At 42.4% G+C, this 26,768-nt stretch overlaps 1 protein-coding gene across 25 annotated transcripts in view; it reads left to right on the top strand.

Moving 5' to 3' along the window:
- The window catches only part of Rbfox2 (RNA binding fox-1 homolog 2), a 248,293-nt gene that overhangs the window by 187,256 nt on the left and 34,269 nt on the right, over positions 1-26,768 (top strand). For 17 of the 25 annotated variants that reach the window (XR_005873370.1, XM_040736269.1, XM_040736272.1 and 14 more), the window contains 3 exons: positions 5,379-5,603; positions 24,225-24,371; positions 26,680-26,733. Coding sequence is in view for 24 of the 25 variants with exons in the window: in XM_040736269.1 (XP_040592203.1) it covers positions 5,379-5,603; positions 24,225-24,371; positions 26,680-26,733 (426 nt within the window). In the remaining variant the exon portion in view is untranslated. The remainder of the gene's footprint in view (positions 1-5,378; positions 5,604-24,224; positions 24,372-26,679; positions 26,734-26,768) is intronic. The other 8 variants (XM_040736273.1, XM_040736270.1, XM_040736271.1 and 5 more) reach the window with 1 other exon arrangement.

The raw sequence follows: 26,768 nt of genomic DNA, 5'->3' as shown, positions 1-26,768 counted from the left end.
TCCGTGGGAGGCAAGAAGAGGTGTTGAATCCCCTAGAACTGGAGTTACAGACAGGTGTGAGCTGCCCTGTGGGTGCTGGGAGTTGAACTTGAGTTTCCTAGATGAGCAGCCAGTGTTCTTCACTGCTGAGCCATCTCTCCAGTCTTACAGATTGCTTTTTTTGAAGGGGGAGGGGGGAACGTCGAGACAGGGTTTCTCTGTATAACAGCCCTGGCTGTCCTGGAACTCAATTTGTAGATCAGGCTGGCCTCAAACTCACAGTCTGCCTCCTGAGTGCTGGGATTAAAGACAAGCAGCTTTTTAAGTTAATTATAAATTGTATTTATTGTCTTTTTCTTTTGTTCTTTGTTTTACAAGATGGGGTTTCTGTCTCAAAAAAAAAAAACCCCGTAAACGCTATTCTCTTAGCATCTAAACAGTTGCTTTATTTTTTAGCAGATAGATGAAAAAACACTGCTGTGAGTCACAGCTCTCTAAATAAAAAGTTATTCCTGACCTCCAGATGGAGGCTTGCAGCCTTCTTCTGAAAGACAGAGTCTCACTGTTGGCATTTCTGCAGTGCTTAGACTGCAGCTGAACCCTAGAAACATGGCCTTTCTCCTTGCCTGCCACACTAGCTGTCAGGAGTGCCCATGGTGAGTCACATTGTGTACTTGTGTACCGAGTCTCACTGCCATCGGGGACAGGGTGGGGAATGGAGGTTACAGTTCAACCTGAGCAACATCAGAGCCAGAGGGAGCCCCTGGCCACCTACCTGCACTTGCAAACTGTGTCCTTAAACCTCATGTGTTCCTTATGGCCTTTCTGAAGACTGCTGAAAGACGTACATCTGCTCATCCACCTGAGTTTGAAGTTTTGTCTGTTTCACACCTATCCTCAGACCTCAGTCTTCTAAGGACCTTGGAAGCAGTGTGTTCCGCCAACTATGGGTACAGGCAAAAGATTTGGAAGAGATGATCAAGCATTAAAATTATGGGCTGCCAGGCCAGGCGTTGGTGGCGCACATCTTTAATCCCAGCACTTGGGAGGCAGAGGCAGGCAGATCTCTGTGAGTTCAAGGCCAGCCTGGTCTACAGAATGAGTTCCATTCCAGACTCCAAAACAATACAGAGAAACCCTGTCTCAAAAAAAAGGCTGCCAAGATGACTCAGCAGGTAAAGGCACTTGTTAGCAAATCTGAGTTTAATCCCAGGGACTCACATCAAAGGAGGACATGGAATCAGGTTGTCCTCCTGTCTCCACACATGTACCTTAGTGCTCATGGGTGCGCATGAACACATACACACACACACACACACAAAATAGGTAGATAGATGGATGAAAGGTTTGAAATGATTTTTTTAAAACTTAAAAATTCCCTATACATTAAACTATCTTCCAACCTAGAGATAATAAAAGTAAATTATGTAGCAATGGAAAAGATATTTTCAAAAAAATTACAGATTAAAAACAAGCCGGGCGTTGGTGGCGCACGCCTTTAATCCCAGCACTCGGGAGGCAGAGGCAGGCGGATCTCTGTGAGTTCGAGGCTGGGCTGGACCGATAGCCTCCAAAACAATACAGAGAAACCCTATCTCGTAAAAACCAAAAAACAAACAAACAAACAAACAAACAAAACTGTCCTTGTAACATAATTTCTAAGAAGTAGAGGGAGATTTTTATGTAAAGCAGTTCTCTGTCCCACGCCATGTTACCCATGTCTGGCTTACCTCTGCACATTTTGTTCTGGTTGGTTCCTCTTTGGACTTTAAAATCCGCTTGTCCACCAGGTCCCACCTCTTCCTGCCCTTTTTCTTAACTTCCTGATCAATATTGTCGGAGCTTCTTTCTGTTTGTTAGATTTCCTGTCTTAAGAATCCCACACACCTCAATTAGACTCTCAGCCCTCCTCATGCTTCAGTTCTTCTGTGGGAGGTTCTGTGGGAGCAGAGCCTTCTTAGGCTCGTCAGTGCTCACCTGCCACTGTGTGCTCTGTCTGATATGGTAGTTTCATGGTATATTGAAGCACACTCCCTTTCAGGCTTCCCTTTCTCCCCTCCAACACTTGGGGTGGTTTTCCTGTACAGATTAGAAGAGCACCCCATCTGCTGCCTCCCATGGGCTCACTTGTTTGCTTCTAACTGGGAAGGACATCAAGGCCTCTTATATGGAGGGTTAGTGTTAAGTATTCAAAACAAATTACAGCTTTTAGCTCTTCAAGTTTTGTTTTATATGAGGTATATTTTATAATAAACTACTTTAATAACTAGTTAAAATATAAATCTTACACAGTTTTCGCTCTAAACATGTAGTTATGTTTGTCGTTGGTGAATTTGTTCTTTTGAGTGTGATTTATAAAGTGTTTCCTAAATCCCATCTCTTTGCTCATTTGCTAGCTATATATTGTCTCACAGTCTCTGAGGCAATTTTTTAAAGATTGATAAATTTTGTTTATTGATTTCTTTTTAATGGTTCTTGCTTCTGGCCTAGGGATTCTTTCATTGATTTTTCTTATACTTCTGGAAATCTTAACAGTTATGACTTTTACAGTTAGTTTTGTTATTTCTTTCAAGCTTCCTTTTGCATCTGTGAGTGGGTATTACAGAGGGAGGGGCCTTTTCTCTCCATAATTTATTCATATTTTAAGACTTCTCTTTCCAAGTTGACTGACTTCAGTCTTGCTGCCTTTGAGTTGGCAGAGTGCATGGGCCCCGCTTCTGGGTTGCTTTCTATTTTAGTCTCCTGTCGTCTGTTCCTAAGCCACTGTTCTGATGCTAAGTCAGTGAGTGGTAAAGGCGTCTATTTTTTTTATTTTTTTCTTCCTGCCTTCCTTTTTTTTTTTTTTCTGGTACACTTTGAGAATGGTTTTCACTTTTCAGTTGAGTTTCCATATACTTTAATAACAACTTGCCAATGTGGGTAAAAATATCTGCTGAGGGGCTGGAGAGATGGCTCAGAGGCTAAGAGCACTGGCTGCTCTTCCAGAGGTCCTGAGTTCAATTCCCAGCAAACACATGGTGGCTCACAGCCATCTGTAATGAGATCTTGCATCCTCTTCTGACGTGCAGGTGTGCATGCAGACAAACACTGTATACATAGTAAATCTTTTTTAAAAATCTGCTGAGACTTTGGCTGGGTTTGTGGTGATTGATAGGGATGGATGGTCATTTTTAAGAACATTGAATCTTTTTTTTTTTTACCTTTATAACAGCCTTTGTCAATTTGTTACATTTCAGTATTTGTTCTAATGATAACCAAGCCTTCCTTTAAAAAGTATCCTGAGCAGGCTGGTTTTTTTCTTTAGTGGTGGAGTGCTTGGGGGGGGGGGGGTTCTATCCCGGTGCTAAAAGACAAGAAAATAATGTGGGGTTGTTAAGTATTGATGCCTTTTGTAGAGGGATAATGCATGAGACTTTTTGTTTGTTTGTTTGTTTGTTTCTCAAGACAGGGCTGCTTTGTGTAGCCCTAGCTGTCCTGAAACTCACTCTGTAGACCAGGCTAGCCTTAAACTCAGAGATCCGCCTTCCTCTGCCTCCGGAGTGCTGGGATTAAAGGCGTGTGGCACCAACGCCCGGCTAACATGAGACCTTTTGATAGCTTTGAATTCACCTTGTTTGAGACAGTGTCACAGCAAACATGTTTGATGGTGAAAGCCTGGAGTAATGTTTAGAAAGCTTTCTAAGTTTAGTTCCCTGCAGTTCTCACAGGCTAGAGAATTCCTCTCAATCCAAGAGCAAAATGGATCACTGGAGCTAGGGAGAAGGGGAATGATTGCCTCTTTGCTCATGGCAAGCAGGAAACCAAGTATTGTAAACCCAGATTTTCTGTAATACCCAGTCTTTTAGTGTCTTAAACATTAGAGAAGGAGCAATTTAGCCAAGTGCATGCCCTTGTTGTGACACCCCTGGCCATCTTGGCCTCTATTTCCAGAAAGACGGTGGTCTGAGACATTGCAGACTTGTATGTTCAGTAGATAGGGCATTTGCCTGTCTTAGTGAATTGGAAGGTTGGGAGGTCTTGTTGAGAAGTGTGGTGACGGTGAGGGCTTTGCAGAATCTATAACATAAGATTTCTTTTTTATATTTCTTTTTTTGTTTGTTTGTTTTTTTGTTTTTTCGAGACAGGGTTTCTCTGTAGCTTTGGAGGCTGTCCTGGAACTCACTTGGTAGTCCAGGCTGGTCTCGAACTCACAGAGATCCACCTGCCTCTGCCTCCCGAGTGCTGGGATTAAAGGTGTGCGCCACCAACGCCCGGCCTCTTTTTTATATTTCACCTTCAAGACTGAACAAACAGGAGACAGAGACCACGACACCAAAATGGCTTTAGTTTCTGCAGTTACTTTGTCTTTTTAATTTCTTATTCTTTTAGTTAGCATACCAAGTATTAGTTTTGTTATGGCATTTTCAAGCATAGCAGGATTTTGTGGACCATCCTCTCCTCCCTCTTCTCTCACATCCACTTACTCTCCACCACCTTCCCCTCACCCGCATCCTCCACTGTCATGTCACAGCTACAGTTCTGTATCCCAAAGCCTCTGGAAATGGAGGTTGAGAGGTACTGTGCTTTCAGCTTTACAGGCTCACAGTAATTATGAAAACCTATGTCCATATTCAGTTTAGTCTGATAACCACTTTTCTGTTTTTAATATAGTCTGAGATTGTATGGTGGGGGAGATGTTCTGGGTTCATATGTGTTTCAGGAGTCAGCTTTCTCTTCCACTGTAGGTCACAGGGATGAACTCAGATGTCAAACATGTGCTTTCCCGCTGAGCCATCTCGCTGGTCCCTTACTTTTTTAGCTGAAGGAAAGTTTTATTGTGAACCTAGTAGCCACGATTTAAATGATTCTTTACTTTGATGTCTAAGACTGTGCACTGACTGTTTAATAACACTCTCTTTTCCGAACTCTACTCTGAAATTGTAGAGGTCGTGTCTTGTTTCGGGCCTTTAGTTTGTAGTGTCAGTCTTCTAGATACCAAGTGTTGTGATTGTAATTGCTTCCCTTTGGTCTCCTACACAGACTCCACTGACAAGAAATTAGAGTTATTTTAGTTAGGCTGGCAAAATGGCTCAGTGGTTAAGAGCACTTGTTGTTCTTGCAAAGGGACCCAAGTTCAGCTTGAAGCACTCACGTGGTGGCATGGCCATTGTGACTCCAGTTCTGAGGGGTCTTATTCCTCCTCCTGACCCTTGCAAGCACCAGGCATGCATGTGGACACGAACATATATTCAGACAAAACACAGGAAGTTAATCAATTTGTTTTTTAAAGAATGGGAGTTATCTGATGATCCAAACAGTTTTTTTCCTAAGTGGGGGCTAGTGAGAATGCATACCTTGTAAGTCATGTTCCATACTGAAGATTTATTTACTGACTGTCCTCTCTACTGTTGCTGCTCTAGGGTAACCAGGAGCCAACAACAACTCCTGACGCAATGGTTCAGCCTTTTACTGCCATCCCGTTTCCACCACCTCCACAGAACGGAATTCCCACAGAATACGGAGTGCCACACACTCAGGACTATGCTGGCCAGACCAGTGAACATAACCTGACGCTCTACGGGGGAACACAAGCCCATGGAGAGCAGAGTAGCAATTCACCCAGTAACCAGAATGGATCTCTCACGGTATGTAAAGTAGGAGATATGAGGTAGAAGGATGTGTGAAATCTTCGCCTGCCATCCTGCACCCTCCTTTGACCCAGGCCCCCACACTCTGCTCTCAGGCATAGGCTCTCCCTGCAGCAGCCTCACATTGCCTCCTCCCTGTTCCCTAGAGCACTGAGCTGACTGGCTTGTGCCTCCCTTCTGGTTTTCCTACTCAACCGTGGATGTTTTGAGGACTTCTCCTCCTCTTGTTCAAATCTCAACTGTTTCAGTGTTGTGGGTTTGGGTCTTGACACCCCTTTTCCTTTTTATGTGCTTCCTCTACATTCTTACACTTAAGTCTTACTTACTATGTGCTTGTACCCTGACAACTTAAGTCACTCAGTTACTTAAGCAAAAATTAGGCATCTCTGGTTCCTTATCCTTCATTTCTACCCTTAATCTTTACAGAGTTTAGCAATCACAGCAGTTCCACAGTAATGTACAGCTCAGCCCTTTTCTCCTGTCCTCTCACAGGCAAAGAGCTTAACTCTTCTGCCAGCTGTTTGGGGTTGACTCAGGTGGGTTGAACTTAAATCACAACCCGGCCTCAGAAGAATGGGTTAGGCAAGTTATTTAATGTTCCTTTGCCTTGAAAGAGAAGAAAATGTAGATCATGGTGCCTACCACAAAAACTGTCAGGAGCATTACAGGAGTTTCTGATGGGCCTGGTGGTGACACAAGCTTATATTCTAGCAACCCAGGAGTCTGAGGCAAAAAGTCTACTGGCATTACAAAGAGAATTCAAGGCCAGTCTTGATACACTGGCAAGACCGTCTCAGAGGTACAAAGGGACTAGGGATAATTCAGTGTTGGGGCACATGTGTTAACACCTTCAAGTTACCTCTGCCTAACTTTTCATTCCCTGCATAGCAGCCATGATGTTTTTGTTTTCTAATCTGTGCTGTCCTGTGTTCCTGTCTAATTTTCTAGCACAATTACAAAAGCATCCAAACTCTGTACTTGGGTTTTCTATTCCCCAGCTTCAGCTCACCTCTTTGACCTCACCCCAACTACTTAATAAATGGGGGTGGAAAGTCCCACAGATAGAAATCTCACACTTATTGCAGTCACATCAGATTGTCTGAAATGTTGTGTTGTCTGAATTGATCTGTTTCTCATGCTTAAATCCTATTTTTCCTCAGTATACCGTTAGCAGAGGGCACACTATTCAGACTTTAAATGTCTTGATAAGATTCACTTCCGGATATAAAAAGCTTCAGTGTATAAAGGTGGATAGAACCTGCTAAGACATTGATTTTATTTTTATAGACATCAGGCACATTACCACCTTATTTCTGTGAAAATATGTTGTCTTTACAATGATGGTTACTTCTGTGTATCTTATCCAGTTGGTTTGAAGGAAGCATCTAGGTTTGAGAGGTAATGAGAAGACTCCTTGTAGCATTTGTTCAGTACATGGAATGTACCGGCTGCTGTGTCAGACAATAATGAACTCACAGACTTTCTAAGACAGCTGTTTCAACCAAAGGAGTAAAATGGAAAAGCTAATAATGTGCCTAAGACTTTTCATGATATTTTAAGTTCAAGCTCTATTTCTAGAATAGCTAATGGTCTTCATAACTGCTGTTACTCCATTTCTATTTTCTTGGTAGTTTTGGGGGAACTGTTTCCTCTGAATTGATAATTTCATTAGTATAAATTTACCAAACATGTAAATCAGCTGATATGCTTGCCTTACAGACAAAAAGTCCTGGGTTTGATTCCTCAGAACTGCATAAAACTAGCCACCAGCCTTCGGAGGTGGCAGGAGAGTCAGAAGTTTAAAGTCATTCCTGGGACATGGGGAATTCCAGGCCAGCCTGGGTTATATACCTTATCTCAAAACAATTTAATCATAATAATACATGATCCCCTTTTTATTCTCCATAGTTTGTAATAATACCTTATCTTTATTATTTTTGTTTGTTTGTTGATTTGTTTGTTTGAGACAGGGTTTCTCTGTATAATAGCCCTGGCCATCCTGGAATTCACTCTATAGACCAAGCAAGTCACAGAGATCCTCCTGCCTCTGCCTCCCTAGTGCTGGGATTAAAGGTGTGCACCACCATGCCTGGCTTATTCTTGGATTGGATAATGTATGGCCTCTCTGGTCAGTCTACAAAAGAAAGGTTTGTATTTATTTGTGTGTGAGGATGTGGGTGTATGCATATATTAATGTAGGTGCACATGCACACCATACACGCGTGTACCTGCATGTGGAGACCAGAGGACAAATTCAGGTATGGCTCCTTGGAAGCCACCCATCTTTTTTGCCTTGGCCTGGAACTCACTGGGTCGGCAAGGTTGACCAGCCAGCAGGTCTCGGGGATTTGCCTGTCTCTGTTTCCCTAGGCCAGGGATCACAGGTGTCCAACATCACACTTGGCTTTTTCACTTCAGTTCTGGGGATTAAATTCAGATCCTCACACTAGCAAGACAAGCACTGCATCCAACTGAGCTGCATCAGCAGTCCCGGGTTGATTGTCCCATTCTGATCTGTACTGTCTTCCACTTTCCTGAGTGGCGTGTGGCTTTCCTTCCTCTACATTTTAGTTTATGTGTTGGGTGTCTGCCTGTATGTCTGTGCACCATGTGTACGCAGTGCCCTCAGAGGCCAGAGGAGGGCATCAGATACCCTGGGACAAGTGGTTGTAAGCTGCCATGCCAGGTGCTCTTCTAACCCAGGTCCTCTGGAAGAATAGCAAATGCTCTATTGTTTGAGAATTCTGGCTGGAGAGTTGGCTCACTGGTTAAGAGCAGTGGCTGCTCTTCCAGAGAACCCGGGTTCAATTCCCAGTACCCACACGGCAGCTCACACCTGTCTGTAACTCCAGTTTCAGGGGACCCAACACCTTCATACAGACATATACAAATGTACATGAAATAAAAATAAATAAATTATTTTTTAAAAGAATTTCCCAAGAGGGTCTTGGTTCTGCCTCAACTTGGTATCCCAGATTTTGACTCCCCAAGGAGACCTTAGGCCCTCTGAGGAATGGAGGGGGAAAAGATGGGGGAAGGGGGGTAGGTGGGAGAAGGAGAGGGAGAACTGGGGTTGGAATGTAAAATGAAAAAAATTTTAATTAAATTTTTAAAAGGTATATATATATATAATTTTTAAAAAAAGAATTCTCCCGAATTGCTTTTGTTATTTATTATTTAATTTGTTGTGGTTTGAGACATTCTTTACATGATTTCAGTCCTTTGAAGTTTATTGAGACTTATTTTATGGTTTAGTAGATAGAAATGCCCTGTTTGTCTCTCTTCACATTTCTTGCCTTAAAATTTACTTTGGCTCATTTTAATATGTCGCACCTGCTGTGCGGCCTGCATCCAAGAATGTAGCGAGGTGGTCGGGATAGATGACACAGAGACCCGTCGGTTGCTTTAAGAAAACTTTATGCTTCCCAAGTCAGCTTAGGAGAGCTCTCAAGAGAAGTCTCTGGCGAAATCTCTGGAGAAGTCTCTCTAAGAAAAAGGGGCTTCCCTTTTTAAGGACTTCTGCCATTCATCTACATACCATTCTTTCCTCCTGGCTGGTGGTCTAATCTCCGGCCCCAGAATCGGGGAGACACCACAGGAAGAGGCATCTAGCCGTAGGGGGTGTGAAAGGCATGGTATTTCAGTGAGCAAGCCCTATCTGAGCCCTAAAGCACTGAATTGTTTTCAGTAAACATTACATAGATGCCTGCTCCCAGGCCGAAGGGGAAGTGGGTTTCTGCTCAAGGTCTGGTGTCCCCACATTAATATAACCACTTAAGCCCTCTTATGTTTGCTATTTGTATTATACATCTTTTTTGTTTGCTTGTTTTAGTATCTTTAACATATATATCATTTTAAAATATATATCGTGTTTTAAATTGCATCAAGGCCTATGGTGGGGCTCACGCCTTTAATCCCAGCACAGAGGACACAGAGGCAGGTTTGAGGCCAGCCAGGGCTACAACAGAGAAAAACCCTGTCTCAAACCAAAAAGCAAAACAATCAAATAGTGCTTCTTTGTCTAGTCTGGAAATGTCGTCTTCTTTCTGGTTCATCACCGTTGCCGTGTAGTTGGTAATCTTGGCAGGTGTGCCTGCCATTTACCATGTTGCCTGTCCTAGTTAGGTCTTCTATTACTGTGGTGAAACCCCATGGCCAGGAGAAAACCTGGTGAAAAGGGGGTTTATTTTGTCGTAAACTTCCACATCACAATCCACCTTCAAAGGGGAATGAAAACATAAAGTCAACTTGGGAGCCTGGAGATGGGAACTGAAGCAAAAGCCATGGAGGAACACTGCCTGCTGGTTCACTCAGCCTTCCTTCTTATGGCACCAGAACCCCCAGCCCAGACTGGCGCCACCCGCAGTGAGCTGGGCACTCCCACATCAGGAAAATGTCCCTGTGGAGGCACTTGCTCCCCAGATCACTGGATTGTATCAAGTTGATACAAAACTCATTTCAAGACCAACTAACAGCTCCTATCTGCTTTTCTCTCTTTACTATTATTCTGTGTAGGTGAGAGGAACACTTTCTGTTTTCCTACTGAAACTTTTATTTCATTTTAAAGTTTAAATCTCAACAAAATCTGAAATTCTGTTTTTCTTCTGTCCTTTTTCCTTCTTTTGTCATTAAATTTAGAAATTCTGTTTTCAGCTGATTGATTCTTTGTTGAGCCATCTCAGACCTGCCACTGCTCTCAATCTAGTAAATTTATTTGTTATGTCACTTTTTAATTCTGGAACTGCTATTATTATTCTACATATCTCTATATATAGATTTCTTACTTGTCATGATGTTTTCCTTTAATTCCTTAGCTGTATTTGTATTTGCTACATTGGCATAGTGCTCAATGCAGCGTCTGTGCCTGGGTGCATTTCTGGTTACTGCTCTTTTTTGTGTGTGTTACTGTTTTTACTGCTTTTGTTTTTAATCTGGGTCATACTTTGCACTTTCCTACTTTCTGTAAGTAGTGACTCTTTTATTTGGTTTCTGAGAATGTGCATATGCACATGTGTTCTAAGCAGTCTACCCACACTAGAACCACATTGTCAGGACACTGATGTTTCTTCCTGATAATGTTCTTGTTTTCTCTCTGTCTCTCCCCCGTTCTCCCTCTCCCCTCTTCCCAGCTAGAAGTCAGATGCTGTTGAAACACTTGGAGCTTTAGAGAATGCAATTCATTTCTATTAGCTGCCTAGCCATTAGGAGATGCATTCGGAGTTCAGCCAGCTCATTGTCAAGTCTGCCTTGGGTTTTCTTTCTGTTTCTATTTTCTCTTCCCTTTCTCCTTCTTACCTGTGTAGTTTTGCACTCTCCAAGGAAAAGAAGACTTTATATAGCCTTTCTGTCATTCTGTTGTTTTTTTTTTTCCCCCCTGGGATCTCCCTTTTAGCTATCTGACTGGTTCATTCTTCATCCCAGTCAGACCACAGACTCAAGATCAAACTGTGTCCTGTTGGATTCTTACCAATTTGGAACTTGTTGCTGACAGCATCATGAGGTTTCTTCCTCATTCTCCTCCCACGTTTGTAGGAGATGGGGAATGCATTGCTTAGAGATTAAGTAGAGCAGTAAACCTTAGACCTAACATTTATTCTACTAAAGTTTTACCATCTGCTTATGTCTCATAAAATAGTCTGGCAGTTTGTATGGCCAATTAAATCCAAGGAAGCAAATTAATTAATCATAACCCAAGTTTGCGTAGCACCTTTCAGTTTAAAATGCTTCTCCAGACTGTTTTATTGTGACTTGTAAAACAACCCAAGTGGGGAGTTCTAGATCTGCACCCTTCACTGTGCCACTCAGATTCCCCTGCTCGAACCCAGTAGAAATAGATTGTATGCATATTTATTATTCTCTGGCTGTGAGCATCCTGTCACTCAGCACATGTAGATGTTGTCATTGCCAGAAAGCCTTCCTGACTTTCCAAAGCTACTAAAGAAAAAGTTCTGTTATATTCTTCTCTGCATCTCACAGTGACCAGTACTTGATGCTTCTTGGAGAAAAGATGAAACAAGGTATAGATACGCTCAAGAGGGAGAAGCTGGGTTTCCCCGGTAGATGTTGTTAATTGATCTGACCCTTGTATTATCAGCAGTAGGAATTCAAGCTTGCATAGATGGTGGTACAGAGGGTTAAGAAAGTCATGTTGACGTTCAGGGTTGGGGAGAAGGAATCAAAATGTCTAGAATCAAAGAAAGCATGGCTTACTGTTTGGACAAATTCTGGGGCATGCGATGAAGTCCTTGGGAGAAAAGTTCTTGTGAGCATGAATTGGTAAGAGCTTTTGAATGACAGGGTGAGAATCAAGGACTTTGTTGAAGTTTTAGAACATGGTCTGTTGCAGCATAGGCAGCAGGGATGCCAGGAGCTTGAGAGTCCCACCTCTATAATGAGTCACTAGAGATCCTAATGGGTATGCAGAGAAAATGAGTTCAAGGGAAATAATTAATGAAGGTGGAGAGTTCAGAATTGGACAGATGATTTAAATAATATAAGTAGACAAGTAGCTGGCCATATATTGCTTGAATACAGTGTCTTGGTTCTCAGTTTCCTTCTCTGTACAGTGAAGCTAATAGTCACCTGAGTTGGAGTACAGTGAGAATAAACTAGAAATGCACAAACCTTTAACATAGTTGCTGTGAACATCTCATTCTGGTGATGATGCAAGTTAACTTTGCATTTGATAGCTAGGCAAGTACTTGCCTCTGAGTTACATCCTCAGTCCTAGATTTTTTTGGTTGGTTGGTTGGTTGGTTTGGGGTTTTTTTGTTTTTTGTTTTTGTTTTTTTGGTTTTTTTTTTTTTTTTTTTTTTTTTTTTTTGAGGTAGGATTTCTCTGTGTAACAACCCTAGCTGTCCTGGAACTTGCTCTGTAGACAAGGCTGGCCTCAAACTTAGATATCCACCTACCTCTGCCTCCTGAGTGCTAAGATTAAAGGTGCATGCCACCACTGCCCCATCAGCCCTGGGATTTTTGAGGCAAGGTTTGCTTTATATTCTTTTTTTTTTTAAAGATTTATTTATTTATTACGAACACAACACCCTGCTCCCATGTATGTCTACATATCAGAAGTGGGCACCAGATCTCATTACAGATGGTTGTGAGCCATCATGTGGTTGCTGGGAATTCAACTCATGACCTTTGGAAGAGCAGTCAGTGCTCTTAACCTCTGAGCCATCTCTCCAGCCCTGCTTTATAGTCTAGACAGGCCTTAAACTCAAGACCTTCTGCCTGCTCCTCTTGAGTCTTGGGATTGTGGTGCCACCGTGCCTGACCAGTGTTGTGCTGCTTATCGCTCAGATGTTCTGAGTACAGCTCTTACTTGGGCTGGGTTGGATAGTCCTGTCTTACTGTAAAGAAAGGACTTCTGATTCTAAGATGAGAACTTAGCATTGAATTCTGAAGTTTTTATTTTTAAAATGACTTTTAGAAATTAATGTTAACACCAGGCTAGAAATGTGGTATGCTTTTAAGATAAAGAGCTCGTTTTGATGGTCATTTGATCCCTTAGTATGCACTGGTAAAAGCAGTAACAGTTAGGGGCTGCCCTTGTGGTGTGGAGAGAAGACAGAAACCCAGTTCCTACACGTGCAGATAAGTAACTCTAGCTTAGCTAACCAAAGCATTTGAAGTAGTCAAGCATAAAAAAACTGTATCTACTGAATCGTATTTTCCTTGAGAGCCTAGTGCTTGCCCTTTAGAAAACCAAAACAAGCAAAAAACACTTTCAATGGGAGAGGATATAATGGTATAATTCAGCTTCAGTGACTGGTAGTAAAGTTTTACAGATACACTATTGGGGTTGGAGAGTTGACTCAGCAGCTAAGAGCACTTGTTCCTCTTGCAGAGGACCAAGGTTCAATTCCCAGTACCTACGTGGTGGTTCATAACCACCCATAACTTCCATTTCAGGGCATCCATCTTTCTCTTCTGACCCCTGTGGACACCAGACACATGTATAATAGACGTGCACATGTGCAGACAAAATAAAATAAAAATCTAAGTGAAAAAATTTTAAAGATGCTTTTAGGAGAGAGACACTGTTTCTCTATACTGATATTTAAAAAATAAATGAATAAATAAAAGCTGTGCTGGGTTGGAGGAGAATGCAGGATGGGACATTTGTTTATGGCAGTGGTTTTCCTCGTGTGGTCACAGATCACTGGCAGTTGCCAAGGCTTTTTTTAGACGGATCACTGGGTTAAGCAGTTTCCATGATAATACTACAATACCTGCCATTTTCACTACATACGTTGGCTTTTGCCATCAGTCAAAAAGCAATAGTAGGCAAAATTGTCAATAGCTTAACAGAAATCAAAACAGTGATAGTGAACCATGCTGGTGGCAGTCATTGTATCCTTCATGTCACCAATGCACAGAACAAAAGGAACTCAAGAAGGTCCTTGGTAAAGCAGTGACACTACTAAGGACTTCGTTCCCACCAAGTAGCTGCTCCTTTGCATATTCCCTGTGGTAGAAAGAAATGTTCATAGCATTTGTTATCTGTGCCAAAATGCTTTCCTTGCCACAAACAAGGGCGTTGTGACATCTTCCCTTACTAGAAACACTGGTGGGTAGACTGATACTCTGATTTGAATAAAAAAGGGGGAATCTTGCTTGTGCAAATAAAGCCTGCCTGAAGGTCCAAGAATGGAGCTTGCCACGAGCTAACCATAGAGGTCTGGAGGTCCGTATAGACAGACAGGAAGTGAGGTAGCTAGGCAGAAACAGAATATAAGCAGGGAGAAGCAGGAACTTGGTTTCTTGTCTGCTGAGATGCTAAGGAGGTAAGGTGTGGCGGTGGCTTGTTCCTTCTTCTCTCTAATCTGTCAACATTTCCCTCTATATCTGACTCTGGGTTTTTATTATCTAGACCGATTAAGGACTCTATTTACATTTTGGCACCCATGTAGCAGACATCTCTTGTGAATGAGTAGACCCATCTTTTTAAGGGAGAAACTGATCAAAGATGCTGTTATCAACAAATTAAAGCTTACCTACAAATATCGGAAAATTGTGTCTCTGTGAGCTTTATAACTCCTAAGTATACTCAGAAACAGTATGGCAGTGTCTCAGTGATGGGCCAAATGGAGTACAGTGGTCCTTTAAGATTATCTTAGAGGGTTGGGTGCATCAGAATCAGGCAGATTTCTATCTGAAGCAAGCCTGGTCTATATAGCAAGTTCCAGACCAGCCAAGGTTATATATAGGACAACCCTATCTTGAGAAAGAGTATTATAAGGGATCCAGAAAATTGCTATTACCCAGTGACAGAGGTGCCATAGGGTCCTGCTGAAAAGCCTTGGTGTTTGCTCTGTGCTGGAGTGAGGACAGCGCTGCACAGTGAAGTATAGACAGAAGGACAGAGATGGAGATACAGAGAGAGAAGCCATGATAAAACATCCACAGGAGGAATCTGCAAGAAAGCATCATGTTTTAAAATACAATGTTGTTACTAACTTTTGAGAACTTATGATTACACAGTTTTTTGATCATATTCACCTTTTACTCTTCCTCTGAGATCCACTCCTCACCCTTCACTCCTTCCCATGAGTCTCTCCCCATCCCTGCTTACAGCACATTGATTTCCAGTTTGTGCTACTCGTATACGCATGGATGTGGAGGCGTTCTTTACAGTGTGGTTTATAGAAGAGTGACTCCTCTTTACCCAGAAGCCCTCCCCTGCCAATAGCTCCTTAAATACAAGTCTGGACTCTTGAGCTTCTCCCTGCTCCATACTGGAATGTTGACTGGCTTCATCTTGTGCAGTCATATAGGGAACCACAAAGACTCTTGAGTTCCTGAGTATGGCAGCCCTTTTATATACAGAAGAAACTTTCAGTCTGTTCCTCCCCACCTCTGCTCTTACAGTCTTCCCACCTCCTCTTCTGTGATGGTCCCTGAGCTGTGAGGGTGGAAGATGTGATGTAGATGTCCCATTTGTGGCTTAGTACTCCACTGACCCTCTTGTGAGTTTGCCCTCTGATGAGGTCTGAGAGCTGCTCTAATTTATGGGTATCAACGTATAAATTTAGAGGGTATATTGATACCATGTATGTTCAGCAAAGTAATAGTAGTATGTTTGTCCCTGGGACCTATGAGATCCCCAACCTTGAGTTCTTAAATAGATGTCCAGTACCAGGAATGCCTTTCCTCCTGTGGAGCAGGCCTTAAATGCAATCAGGAAGTGTTTGGTTATTCCCATACCATCTGTGCCACTATTGCACCCTGGGCTTATTTTACCATGCCAGCCCTCACTGTGGTTCACAGAGTTGACATCCGAGTAAAACCAAAAGACTTTTTCCTCCCAGCAACCAGCAATGCTCCTGAAGAAGACTCTTTGATCTTAGAAGATGATATTTCCATGTGTATTAATTACCCCTGAAGACATTATGGTAGGGCAAGATGTGGGGGTAAGTGATCCAACACACTGACGCTGTAGGCCTAGGCAAGATGTGTGTTGTGTGTGTGCTGTTTATTTGTCTGTTTTATTTATTTTATTATTATGTGTGTAAGTGTCTGCGTGTGTGTCAGTGCACCATGTGTGTGCTTGGCACCCACGGAGGCCAGAAGAGGGCATCACATCCCCTGGGGCTAGAGTTGTGGGCAATTGTGAGCCACCATGTAGGTGCTGGGGAAGCCTGGAGAAGCAGCCTGTGCTCTTAACTACTGAGCCAACTCTCTAGCTCCTGTGTCTTATGTTTTAACAAATAAGTGTAAAATGTAATAAAAAACTAAAAATTTTAAATGTAAATAAATCATTGGATAAGTATATTATCCTAGTTTATTTTCTGTTTATGTGCTAAAATGCCTTGCCAAAAAAACAATTTGGAAAAAAAGGTGTATTTTTCAGTTTACAGTTCCAGATTACATTATGGGGAAGCCAAAGCAGGAATTTGAGATAGCTAGTTCACAGCATTATGTTCACAGTCCAGAGAGAGAGCAATGAACGTACACATGCTTGTGCTCAGCTCCATTTCTTCACTTTTCTACAATTTGGGACCCACCATCGAAGAGAAAAAGAAAACGTTTTGTGTAGCTGTGCAGTGTTAGTTTTTAAAGCTGGTGGCCCTGTGACACGCGTTTTTACTCCAATTCTTGGTGAATGGAAGCAGCAGGGTCAGGAGCTCCCTTTCACAGGGGTCGCCTAAGACTATTGTGTGTCAAATGTTTATATTATGATTCATGACAGTAGCAAAATTATAGTTATGAAGTAGCATTGAAAACAATTTGGGAGCCGGGCGTTGGTGGCGCACGCCTTTAATCCCAGCACTTGAGAGGCAGAGGCCGGCGGATCTCTGTGAGTTCGAGGCCAGCCTGGTCTACAAGAGCTAGTTCCAGGACAGCCTCCAAAGCCACAGAGAAACCCTGTCTCGAAAAACCAAAAAAAAAGAAAACAATTTGGGGTTCACCATAACATGAAGAACAGTATTAAAGGGCCACAGCATTAGGAAGGTTGAGAATCACTCTGCTACTTAGTACTCCTTAATTTTTTAAAATTATAACTATAAAATTTTATTTAAAGAATCTATAATAAAGTTTTATTTATTTTTGGTTTTTTGAGATAGGGTTTCTCTGTGTAACAGTCTTGGCTGTTCTGGAACTCACTTTGTAGACTGGGTTGGCCTTGAATTCACAGAGATCCGCCTGTCTCTGCCTCCCAAGTACTGGGATTAAAGGCGTACGCCACTACCGCCTGGCCTTTATAGTAAAAAGTATAAGAATAATGAATATAAATTATTTTAAGTAAAAAATGATAAAATAGCAGGGAATCTCTATAAGTTCCAGACCAGCCAAGGCTACATAGCAAGAACCTTGTCCCCATCATCATCATCATCATCATCATCATCTATGATTGATTTATCATTGAAAACATTATAATGTGTTTTGTGTATCCTAATGTGATGTGTGTGGTAGGGCAGTGGCAGCCTGGGTCTTCATGTGTGCTCACACTTACTCACCATGAACCTACACAGACATTTTCCATTCCTACAGACACCTCTCACATGTTCCCTACACAGGTGTACACTCCAATCTTTAGGGTCTTGTTCATTTGGTTTTTGAGACAGTTTTACTGTGTGACCCAGTCTGGGTTTGAATTTGCAGCAGTACTCCTCACTCAGCCAACCAAGAGCAAGGATTGCAGGCATGCTCTAGCTCACCCTGTTCGTTTGTTTTCAAGTCTGTTGACTTCTGACCCTTGAGGATTTTTTTACATTAGCATTTTAATGACACTTATTTACCTGTATGTGGTGGGGGTGCATGCATGTGTTGTGTCACAGCCTGTGCTCATGTGGACATCTAAGGACAACCTGGGGTGTTGGGCTGTTTCCCTCCACTGTGTGGGTCCCAGAGATTGAAGTCAGCTTGCTGACTCTGGAGTGCCTCTGCTTTCTGAACAAGCTCATTTTTGTCTGTCTTACTTTGTTGTATGTGCATGTTCATGTATGTACAGGTATGTGGTGTGCATATATGTACATATGTGCTTGTAGAAACCAAAAGTCAGTCTTGGGTATTGTTCTTCATGAGCCAGCCACTTTAGGGTTTTGTTGTTGAGGGTTTTTCATTGTTATGGAACTCACCAAATAGGCTCTGGGGGCTGCTCAGCAAGCCCCAGGAGTTCCCTTCTCTGTCTCTGCAGGTTTGGGATTATAAGTGTGTACCACAGCACCAATTGTTTATGTGGATTCTGGGGTGGAATTCAAGTCCTTGTGTTTGCAAGCCAAGTACATACTCAACTGATCCATTTCCCCACCTCATTTTCAGTTTTATACCATATTTTTACTGTACCTTTTCTCTGTATAGATCTGTGGAAATATATTGTGTTAAGAACTTCCTAAAATGAGCCCATTCCACATGGAGGGATGCTGTCTCATCCTGGACACATCGGGGAGGGCCTAGGCCCTGCCTGAGATAATATGACAGACTTTGAAGATCCCCCCATGGAGGGCCTCACCCTCCCTGGGGAGCGGAGGGGGAATGGGGTAGAGGGCTGTGGGTGTTGGTGGAGGGCGGGGAAGGAGGGGAGGGTGAGAGAGCTGGGATTGACATGTCAAGCAAGCTTGTTTCTGATTTAAATAAAATGAAAAAAGAAAAAGAAAAAACTTCCTAAAATGTTGAGGACAGTAACATACCATGCAAATTTGCAGACTAGCAGTAATCAACTGTACTTTATAGCAGTGGTTGAGACCCTTTGGGAGTTGAACAATGTTTTCACAGGGATCACATATCAGATATCCTGCATATCAGATATTTACATTACAATTCATAACAGTAGCAAAATTACATCATGGAGTAGCAGCAAAAATGGTTTTATGGTTGAGGATCACCAGCCTTAGGAAGGGTCACAGCCTTAGGAAGGTTGAGGACCACTGTTCTGTAGCCTAAATGTGCTATTGCATCTAGCTTTGAGTAAACATATGCTGTGATATTTGCACAGCAGTGAAATTGCCCAACACTCTGTGCTATCATTAGGAATTTTTGGCTGTACTTACAAGAGTTTTCCAGTGGGATCAGTGGTGATATTAGGTAGTAGGGGGCACAAGTGTAATACAATGAAATGCACATTGGTGGTGCACACCTTTAATCCCAACACTCAGGAGGCAGAGGCAGGTGGATCTCTGTGAGCTCCAGGCGAACCTGGTCTACAGAGCGAGTTCCAGGACATCCAGGGCTACACAGAGAAACCCTGTCACCCCAAAAAAACTAAATAAATAAATTTGCAATCATCAGCAAAACCACATTTTTTCACAATTTACAAATAGTTAATGTTACAAAATCATGTATGGCTGAAATGCTTGATTACTTGGTTATCCAGTAGATAATTGCTTAACAAATAGCACGAGGAGTTTATTGTCACAGTTTGACATTGCCATTAGCCTTCCAGAGACTGCTGCTTGACAGGCCAACTATGTAGCTCAGTGGTCAAATGCTTGCCTAGTTAGTGTGTGAGTGGTCCTGGGGCCCATTGCCAGTAAGAAACAGCAGCTTGTTGACTTTGGGTATATTATCCAAGAAGATAATCCACAGTTTACTGAGAAGACTGTCAGATTCTTCTCTCCCTTTCCTGGCAGTCTGTCCAGGTCAGAACAATGCATTAAAACTGAATAAATGCATGTGTTATAGAGGACACTAAAATTTAGCTGAATTTTGTTTTGGAAAATAATCTTTCATAAAATGTTACTTTAACAGACAATAGGCTTATGACTTCATGTAATCTGCCTGTTTTAAAGTGTTTCTCATACTGGTAAATAATAACAGATATAAATCCACAGGATGTAAAGTTGAAAGGGGCCAGGCATGCAGTCCCAGACCTCCAGAGACAGGTGCAGGAGAATCAAGTTTGAGGCCAGCATGGATTGCACAGCTAGTCTAAAAAAACAAAAAAGTTAAAGAGTAGAAACAACAATGTACATGGAAGCCTTTTTTACTGATGGTAAACGGTGGTACATGCTCAGGGATACAGTGTGGTATTCTGAGAGCAGTGTATTTGGTGTGAACATGAAAAGAGGGGACCTCGGTTAAGGAGAAAAAAAAAACACCTCCATAAGATTGGGCTGTAAACAGGCCTCTGGGATAATTTCTTAGTTAGTGACTGATGGGGGTGGGGCCAGCCCATTGTGGTCCCTCCCACATCAGTGAGGGGGCTGGTGGTCCTGGGTTCTATAAGAAAGCAGGCAGAGAAAGCCATGGGGAGCATCAGTAAGTAGCACTCCTCTATGGCCTCTGCATCAGTTCCCACCTCCAGGTTCCTGCTGTGAGGGGCTGAAGAGATGTTCAGAGGCTAAGAGCACTGGCTCCTCTTCCAGAGAACCCTGGTTCAATTCCCAGCACCCACATGGCAGCCCACAAACATCTCTAAGTCCTGCTCTAGACAATCTCAGGCCTCTGGCCTCAGCAGGCACCTGCGATTATGTGTGCATACCCACATGCAGACTTTAAAAAGAAAAACTTACATATAACTAAAAATACTCTTTAAATCTTAAAAAGAACAGAAAAGAAAAAGAATGTATGTTGTAGAGCTAGGTTACCTGGGTTCAAATCCTCTCTCAGTCTTTTTATTCCTCAGACTTCTTACCTGGAAAATGAGAATTAAAATAGCATCTACTATGTTCATTAAGAAAAAAATTATCTTTTTTTTTTTTTAATCCCAGCACTCGGGAAGCAGAAGCAGGCAGACCTCTGTGATTTCCGAGGCCAGCCTGTTATGCAGAGTGAGTTCTTGGACAGCCAAGTATACACAGAGAAACCCTATCTCAAAAAAAAACAAAAACAAAAAACTACTCTGTAAGGTTATCAAAAATCTACTTTAAAATCCTTAGCTAGTAAACTTATAGAAGGTCTAACATAAAATATGCATCCAATAAATAGCTACAGTTATTATGTAGGAAATTCCAGTTTTCCAGTGAATGGGAAAGGAGGAAAAAACAGGCACTATAAAGAGAGGAAAGACAATCTGAAGCCCTGTTCATAGGAGGTAGGAGGCCCCTCTCCCTGAAGGCAAATGGTAAGATCCGGCAACCAAGGGCAGCGCCCCCACCCCCACCCCCACCCCCGTGTGTACGTGTGCGCGCGCACACACACAGAGAGTAAGTAAAATAATTTTTAGAATTGTTTGCCACACATATATTTATGGGCATATTGTTTCATAAGGAACATGTACAATCATAAGCAAAAGCCAAACACCCCAGTTGAAAATGGATAAAGGATTTGCATAGGTATTTAAGATTACCAGTGTCCAAAAAAACAGCGACAAGCTTCTGTGTGAAGCCATTGTCTCCCCGCAAAAGAGCTCCAATGACTATTCCAAGCACAGAGAGCACAGGCCGGCTTTGGATGGGGTGGCATTGCTAAGGCTCACGTGTCCTTAACCCAGCAGGTCCACTCCTGGGTGTGTATTCACCCAGCACCAAAAGATGTGAATGAGATGCTCACAGGAAAATTATTGTTAACGGACATCAACTCAGATAATTTCTGTTTACTTCGCCGTGGAGCGCTTACTTAAGGGAAGGGAAGGTGGGTGTGTGAGTTGCCACAGCGATGCCTTTGGCAAGGACTGAGTACTGGAGAGGCCCTGCCTGTTGCTAGGGTTTCATGGCTATATGGGTGCACTTTCTGGTCTCCATGCAGCTCTGTGCTTTTGCGTCTGCAGCCCTGATTTGCATGTCTTTATCAGTACGAACTCCAGTTTAGTTACTCATTGTTACTGGGGGGGCGGGGTTCGTTTGTTTTGTTTTTTGTTCTTTTGGTTTTCAAGACAGGGTCTCTGTAGCTTTGGAACCTGTCCTGGAACTCTCTTTGAAGACCAGGCTGGTCTTGAACTCACAGAGATCCAGGTGCCTCTGCCTCCTGAGTGTTAGGATTAAAGGTGTGGACCACTGCCAATACCACCACCACCACCACGACCACCACCAGGAGATCTGACACCCTCACACACATACATGTAGGCAAAACACCAATGAACAAATGGACATAAAATAAAAATAAATTTTTTAAAGAAATTTTAGAAGACTTAAAAATTTTGAAATGACTATCAGTTTGCCACTTACCAGGTCTTCCTAGAGTTAACAAGTGCTCACTGCAGACTGGAGAACTAGCTACTCTTAACTTGTGACTTTCTTAAATTTAGTCTTCAAAACGGTAAAGAGCCATCAGGAACAACAGCTAGGAGCCTCCCACAGCCTGTGAATTAATCCCCTCCTACCCATTTATCCTGCCAGTCAACATGCACCATGACATGCTACATGGGTGGCACATGGAAGTCATATGTAAAACTGGCTTAGAGCTTGTAGAACCAATCTTTTCATTTCGTGTGTCACATTCTGAAGATTAAATCTGGTGCTTTTAAAGATTGAAGAGGGATTTATGTGATACAGCTGTGAGATAAAAGAAGCAGGTTGGAAGGCCTTGAATAAGATCTCATTACCATTGATGGCTCCTGCTGTGACTGTGGTGTCCATGATGCTGTTTCATCTTCAAATTTGTTTTCTTTAGTCTGCATTGTGCTCCCATTGGTGGCTGACAAGCTCACACTTTTGCAGAACATTGCTCTGTAGCCCTTCCCTTTTTTGCTATTTTTACATCAAATGAGCCATTACACTTTTAATGCACTGGCAAGGCCTATATGGAATGAAGTACAAAGCTGCCATCCTTAGATTAACACTTCCGAAGCAAATGTTCTTTCAAAGTTTATTCCTGGTTATACTTTATATTTTAAGTGATGACTTCAAAGTACCTCTGATTCACAGTGTCTTTTAGCCTGAACATTGGGTCAAAGAGCTTTCCCATATGTCACCCAGGAGAATCTGCAGACTCAGTTCTGTCTCACCTAAGATAATAAAGCCAGGTGGTATTGGCACACACCTTAGGAGGCGGAGGCAGGTGGGTCGCAAGAGTTCCGGGATAGCCAGGACTACATGAGACCCTGTCTTGTTTTTGTTGTCTTGTTTTTGTTTTGTTTTGTTTTGTTTTGAAAGGTAATAAGAGCAGCCCATTTCACTCCTTCTTAAATGTATGTTGTTTTAACAGCTCAAATTATCAGGTGTGGCATGTACTAAATAGAGAATGGTAAAAATGTAAGGCTAAATTACCAAATGAGGACCACAAGGAATGTGTCACTCTTATAAATGCCTATACAATACCAATCAACGTAGGAACTTTGAGAAGTTAATGTGAGGAAAGTTGACGAGATGTGTATCTGTTATGTTTGATTAAAACTGTTTACTGTCTGGCGCCAGAGAGGTGAATCCAAGATTAAGAGCACTGGCTGCTCTTGCAGAGGACCTATTTCTATTCCCAGCACCCACGTGGTGGCTCACAGCAGTCAGTAACTCCACCTCCAGGGGATCCGGTGCCCTTGTCTGGCTTCTACAGCACTTTACACCCTACCCCATGCATGCACTCACACAGATAGCAAGATTTCAAAGGAAAGGATGCTCATACTCTGTCACCATGGACACAGACGAACCAGTGTGTTATCTAATAGCCAGGGCCCCATAAAGCCATGGAATGGAAACATAACCTGCATTTAGGACACAGGTAAAGATTCCCTAATACCAGAGTCACCTAGAATTGAATCAAGGAGAGGTGAGAATAAAGGTGAATTCAAGATAAGAAGTTGCCTCAATTTTTAGGCAAATTGACTGTCATCACTAGGTTTTTTCCAGCCTTCATAACTAATAGCATTGCAATTTCTTAAACAAAAAGAGGAATATAATGTTAAAGTACTGCCTTACTGATTTCCTAAGAGTCTGAGATGATGGAGCTAGAGAGGCAGTGACCTCTACAAGAGAGTACAAGGGATGCTTTTGTTTTCAAAACAGAGGTCTCAAAAATAAAAGGCTCTACTTGGCCTGAGAAGAGGAGGGCTGTTTTTACATCTCCACGTGGGCTTCAGCAAACCACAGAGGGTTCTAGGCCTGCACGCCCCACATTTTGTTTGTAGATGAGAAGCAGTTTGAACATCAGTGACACCTTGGGTTCCCTCTTCTTTAACGGGACAGTAACGAGTCCTGCTTAACATCCACTGTTGAAAGCAGAACTTCATTTCACAGCATTCTTAGGAAATAACTACTGAGTTTTGGGGTGTTCATTGTGTTTATTTATTTGTTTATTTAGCAGACAGAAGGTGGAGCACAGACAGATGGACAACAGTCACAGACCCAAAGTAGTGAAAATTCAGAGAGTAAATCCACCCCCAAGCGGCTACATGTCTCTAATATTCCCTTCCGCTTCCGGGACCCTGACCTCCGACAGATGTTTGGGGTAAGTCTCTAATACCTTTTTATGGATTTAATTAAAACAATTTAATTCATCAGAGGTGTATTAGTCATTAGAACTTTAGGGTAAAATTGTAAGGAAGTTAAGAAAGAACCTTAAGTAAATCACTGTTGTCTGGAAACCTTTTCCTGTCACCTATCCTGCCCTACACATTAATGTTACAGGTTGTCACACAGACACAGGCTGCATGCAGGGTTAGCTAGGACTGAGGTGGTTCTTGAAGAGAAGACATTCAGTGCCCAAACCACTGAGATGACTACCCTTCTCACACACCAGCCTTAGTGAACTTGTCAGTAATATTCTTGGTTTCACTAAAAGGGCAGACATCCACAATCCTTTATAGCATGATTCCTAAACCTGCAGGGGCATTGAAGTCCTCTGGGAAGCAGAAAAATACTGACACTAGGTGAGATTTAATTTGCTTACGGTACAGGGTCTCCAAGAGATTCTGTGTAGTGCTGAGTGTAGCAACATGCTCGTTTTCCTGACACATCACTGCCTCCTGCCCCCTCACAGTTCCCTTCCTTTCCCTTGTTCAGGATGCATTAGTTCTGGTTTCTATCTCTGCACTGTCTCAGAATACATAGAGTGTAGATAATACAGGTTTACTGGTGGCTCATCTAAATGGAGCAAATACGAGATGTCTTTTTAAAGTGCCCAGGATAAAATTCTGGTTACTTAGGACCTTGGGAAATTAATGAAATCCCAGACAATAGAGACTCAGTCTTGAATGCTGAGAATGGCAGACTTTGGCATCTGTCCGTGGTGTTTTCTCATGAGTCAGAAGGATGGTGGCCTTCCAAGAGCTGCCTAGGTCATTTAGTGGTTTCTCAAATGGTTCATACCTTATCCTAACGCATAAAGTAGAAATCTTTTCGTTACAACGGCCAGGTAGGTGTCTCTTTTTTTCCATGTGGTTGGTGCCTGTCGTTAGACCAGTAACCCTGAGAAAGAACAGGAATTCTGTGCTGTTCAGTTAGCGCTGTGAAATTCCACCACAGCTGCTTCAGTTCCATTCTTCTTAATCGTAAAAAGAGGGCAGGCCATGCTCCAGCAACTTGTTATAAAAGGGCTGGGAAATGGCCCAGCTGTTACAGCATTTGTTGCTGTTGCAGAGGTCCAGAGTGCAATTTCTAGACCCACATGCTGGGTCACAACCACCTATGACTTCAGCCCAGGAATTCCAACACATCTTCTGGCCCACACAGGTATGTGCATGTATGTGCACACACACATAACAAAACTATTTAAAAAAAAGTGTTATAAGAATGCAATAGAAGGGTTGGCGGTAGTTACGCACACCTTTGATACCAATACTCAGGAGGTCAAGGCAGGAGGATCTCTGTGAGTTCAAGGCCAGCCTGGTCTATAGAGCAAGTTCTAAGACAGAATCCACGGAGCTACATAGAGAAACCTTGTCTCAAAAAAACCAAAAAAATAAAACAACAACAGCAAAAAAGAATGCAATAGAAGGGACTGGAGAGATGGCTCAGCAATTAAGAGTATTAACTGCCCTTCCAGAAGACCCAGGTTCAATTCCCATCATCCACATGACTATAGCTCCAGTTCCAGGGGACCCAACACCCTCACACTGACATAAATGTATGCAGGCAAAACACCAATGCACATAAAATAAAATTTTGAAAAAGAATGCAATAGAGGTGGGCTGTTGTGGCACACTCCTTTAATTCCAGCACTTGGGAGTTTGAGGCCTGGTCTACAGAGTTAGTTCTAGGGCAGCCAGGTCTTCACAGAGAAACCCTGTCTCACCAAAAAAAAAAAAAAAAAAAAAAAAAAAGAATGCAATAGAAAAAGTTAAAAAAAATAGAAATAAAATTATCTCAAATAATATTATATAAACATTTTTCCAGCAACCACATGGTGGCTCACAGCCACCTTGAATGAGATCTGGTTCCCTCTGCTGGCATGTAGCCAGAAGATTGTATGCATAACAAATAAATAAAACCTTAAAAACTATTTTTAAAAAAAAGAGATTTAGCTTTTTAAAATTGAGACATTAATACAATTAAGGCAGTAGTTAGAAAAAGGCCCAGGCCTTAGCCGCATGGTTGCAGAAGGGCAGCTCTGTGAAGTGTTCAGACAGTGGCGTCTGCGTGTGGATGTGGATGGAGGAACCACTGGCCGTGGGGCCATTTCAGAAGCTCGTGTTGGATCTGCTGACACGACGGAACATGAACTAGGTCAGAGAAGAAAAGCTGTCTCCTTCAGAAGGAAGGCTAGTATCTAGACAAAGGCTGACCTTATATAAATGCTTTTGTTTTTGTCTCTGCAGCAGTTTGGCAAAATCCTAGATGTGGAAATAATCTTTAATGAGCGCGGCTCCAAGGTAAGGCCTGTGTCAGTATCTGGTGCTTGGCTTCC

Source organism: Mesocricetus auratus, unplaced genomic scaffold (assembly GCF_017639785.1).
Source record: "Mesocricetus auratus isolate SY011 unplaced genomic scaffold, BCM_Maur_2.0 Super-Scaffold_100055, whole genome shotgun sequence".
Taxonomy (NCBI): domain Eukaryota; kingdom Metazoa; phylum Chordata; class Mammalia; order Rodentia; family Cricetidae; genus Mesocricetus; species Mesocricetus auratus.
This window is presented reverse-complemented; position numbering and strand designations above follow the sequence as displayed.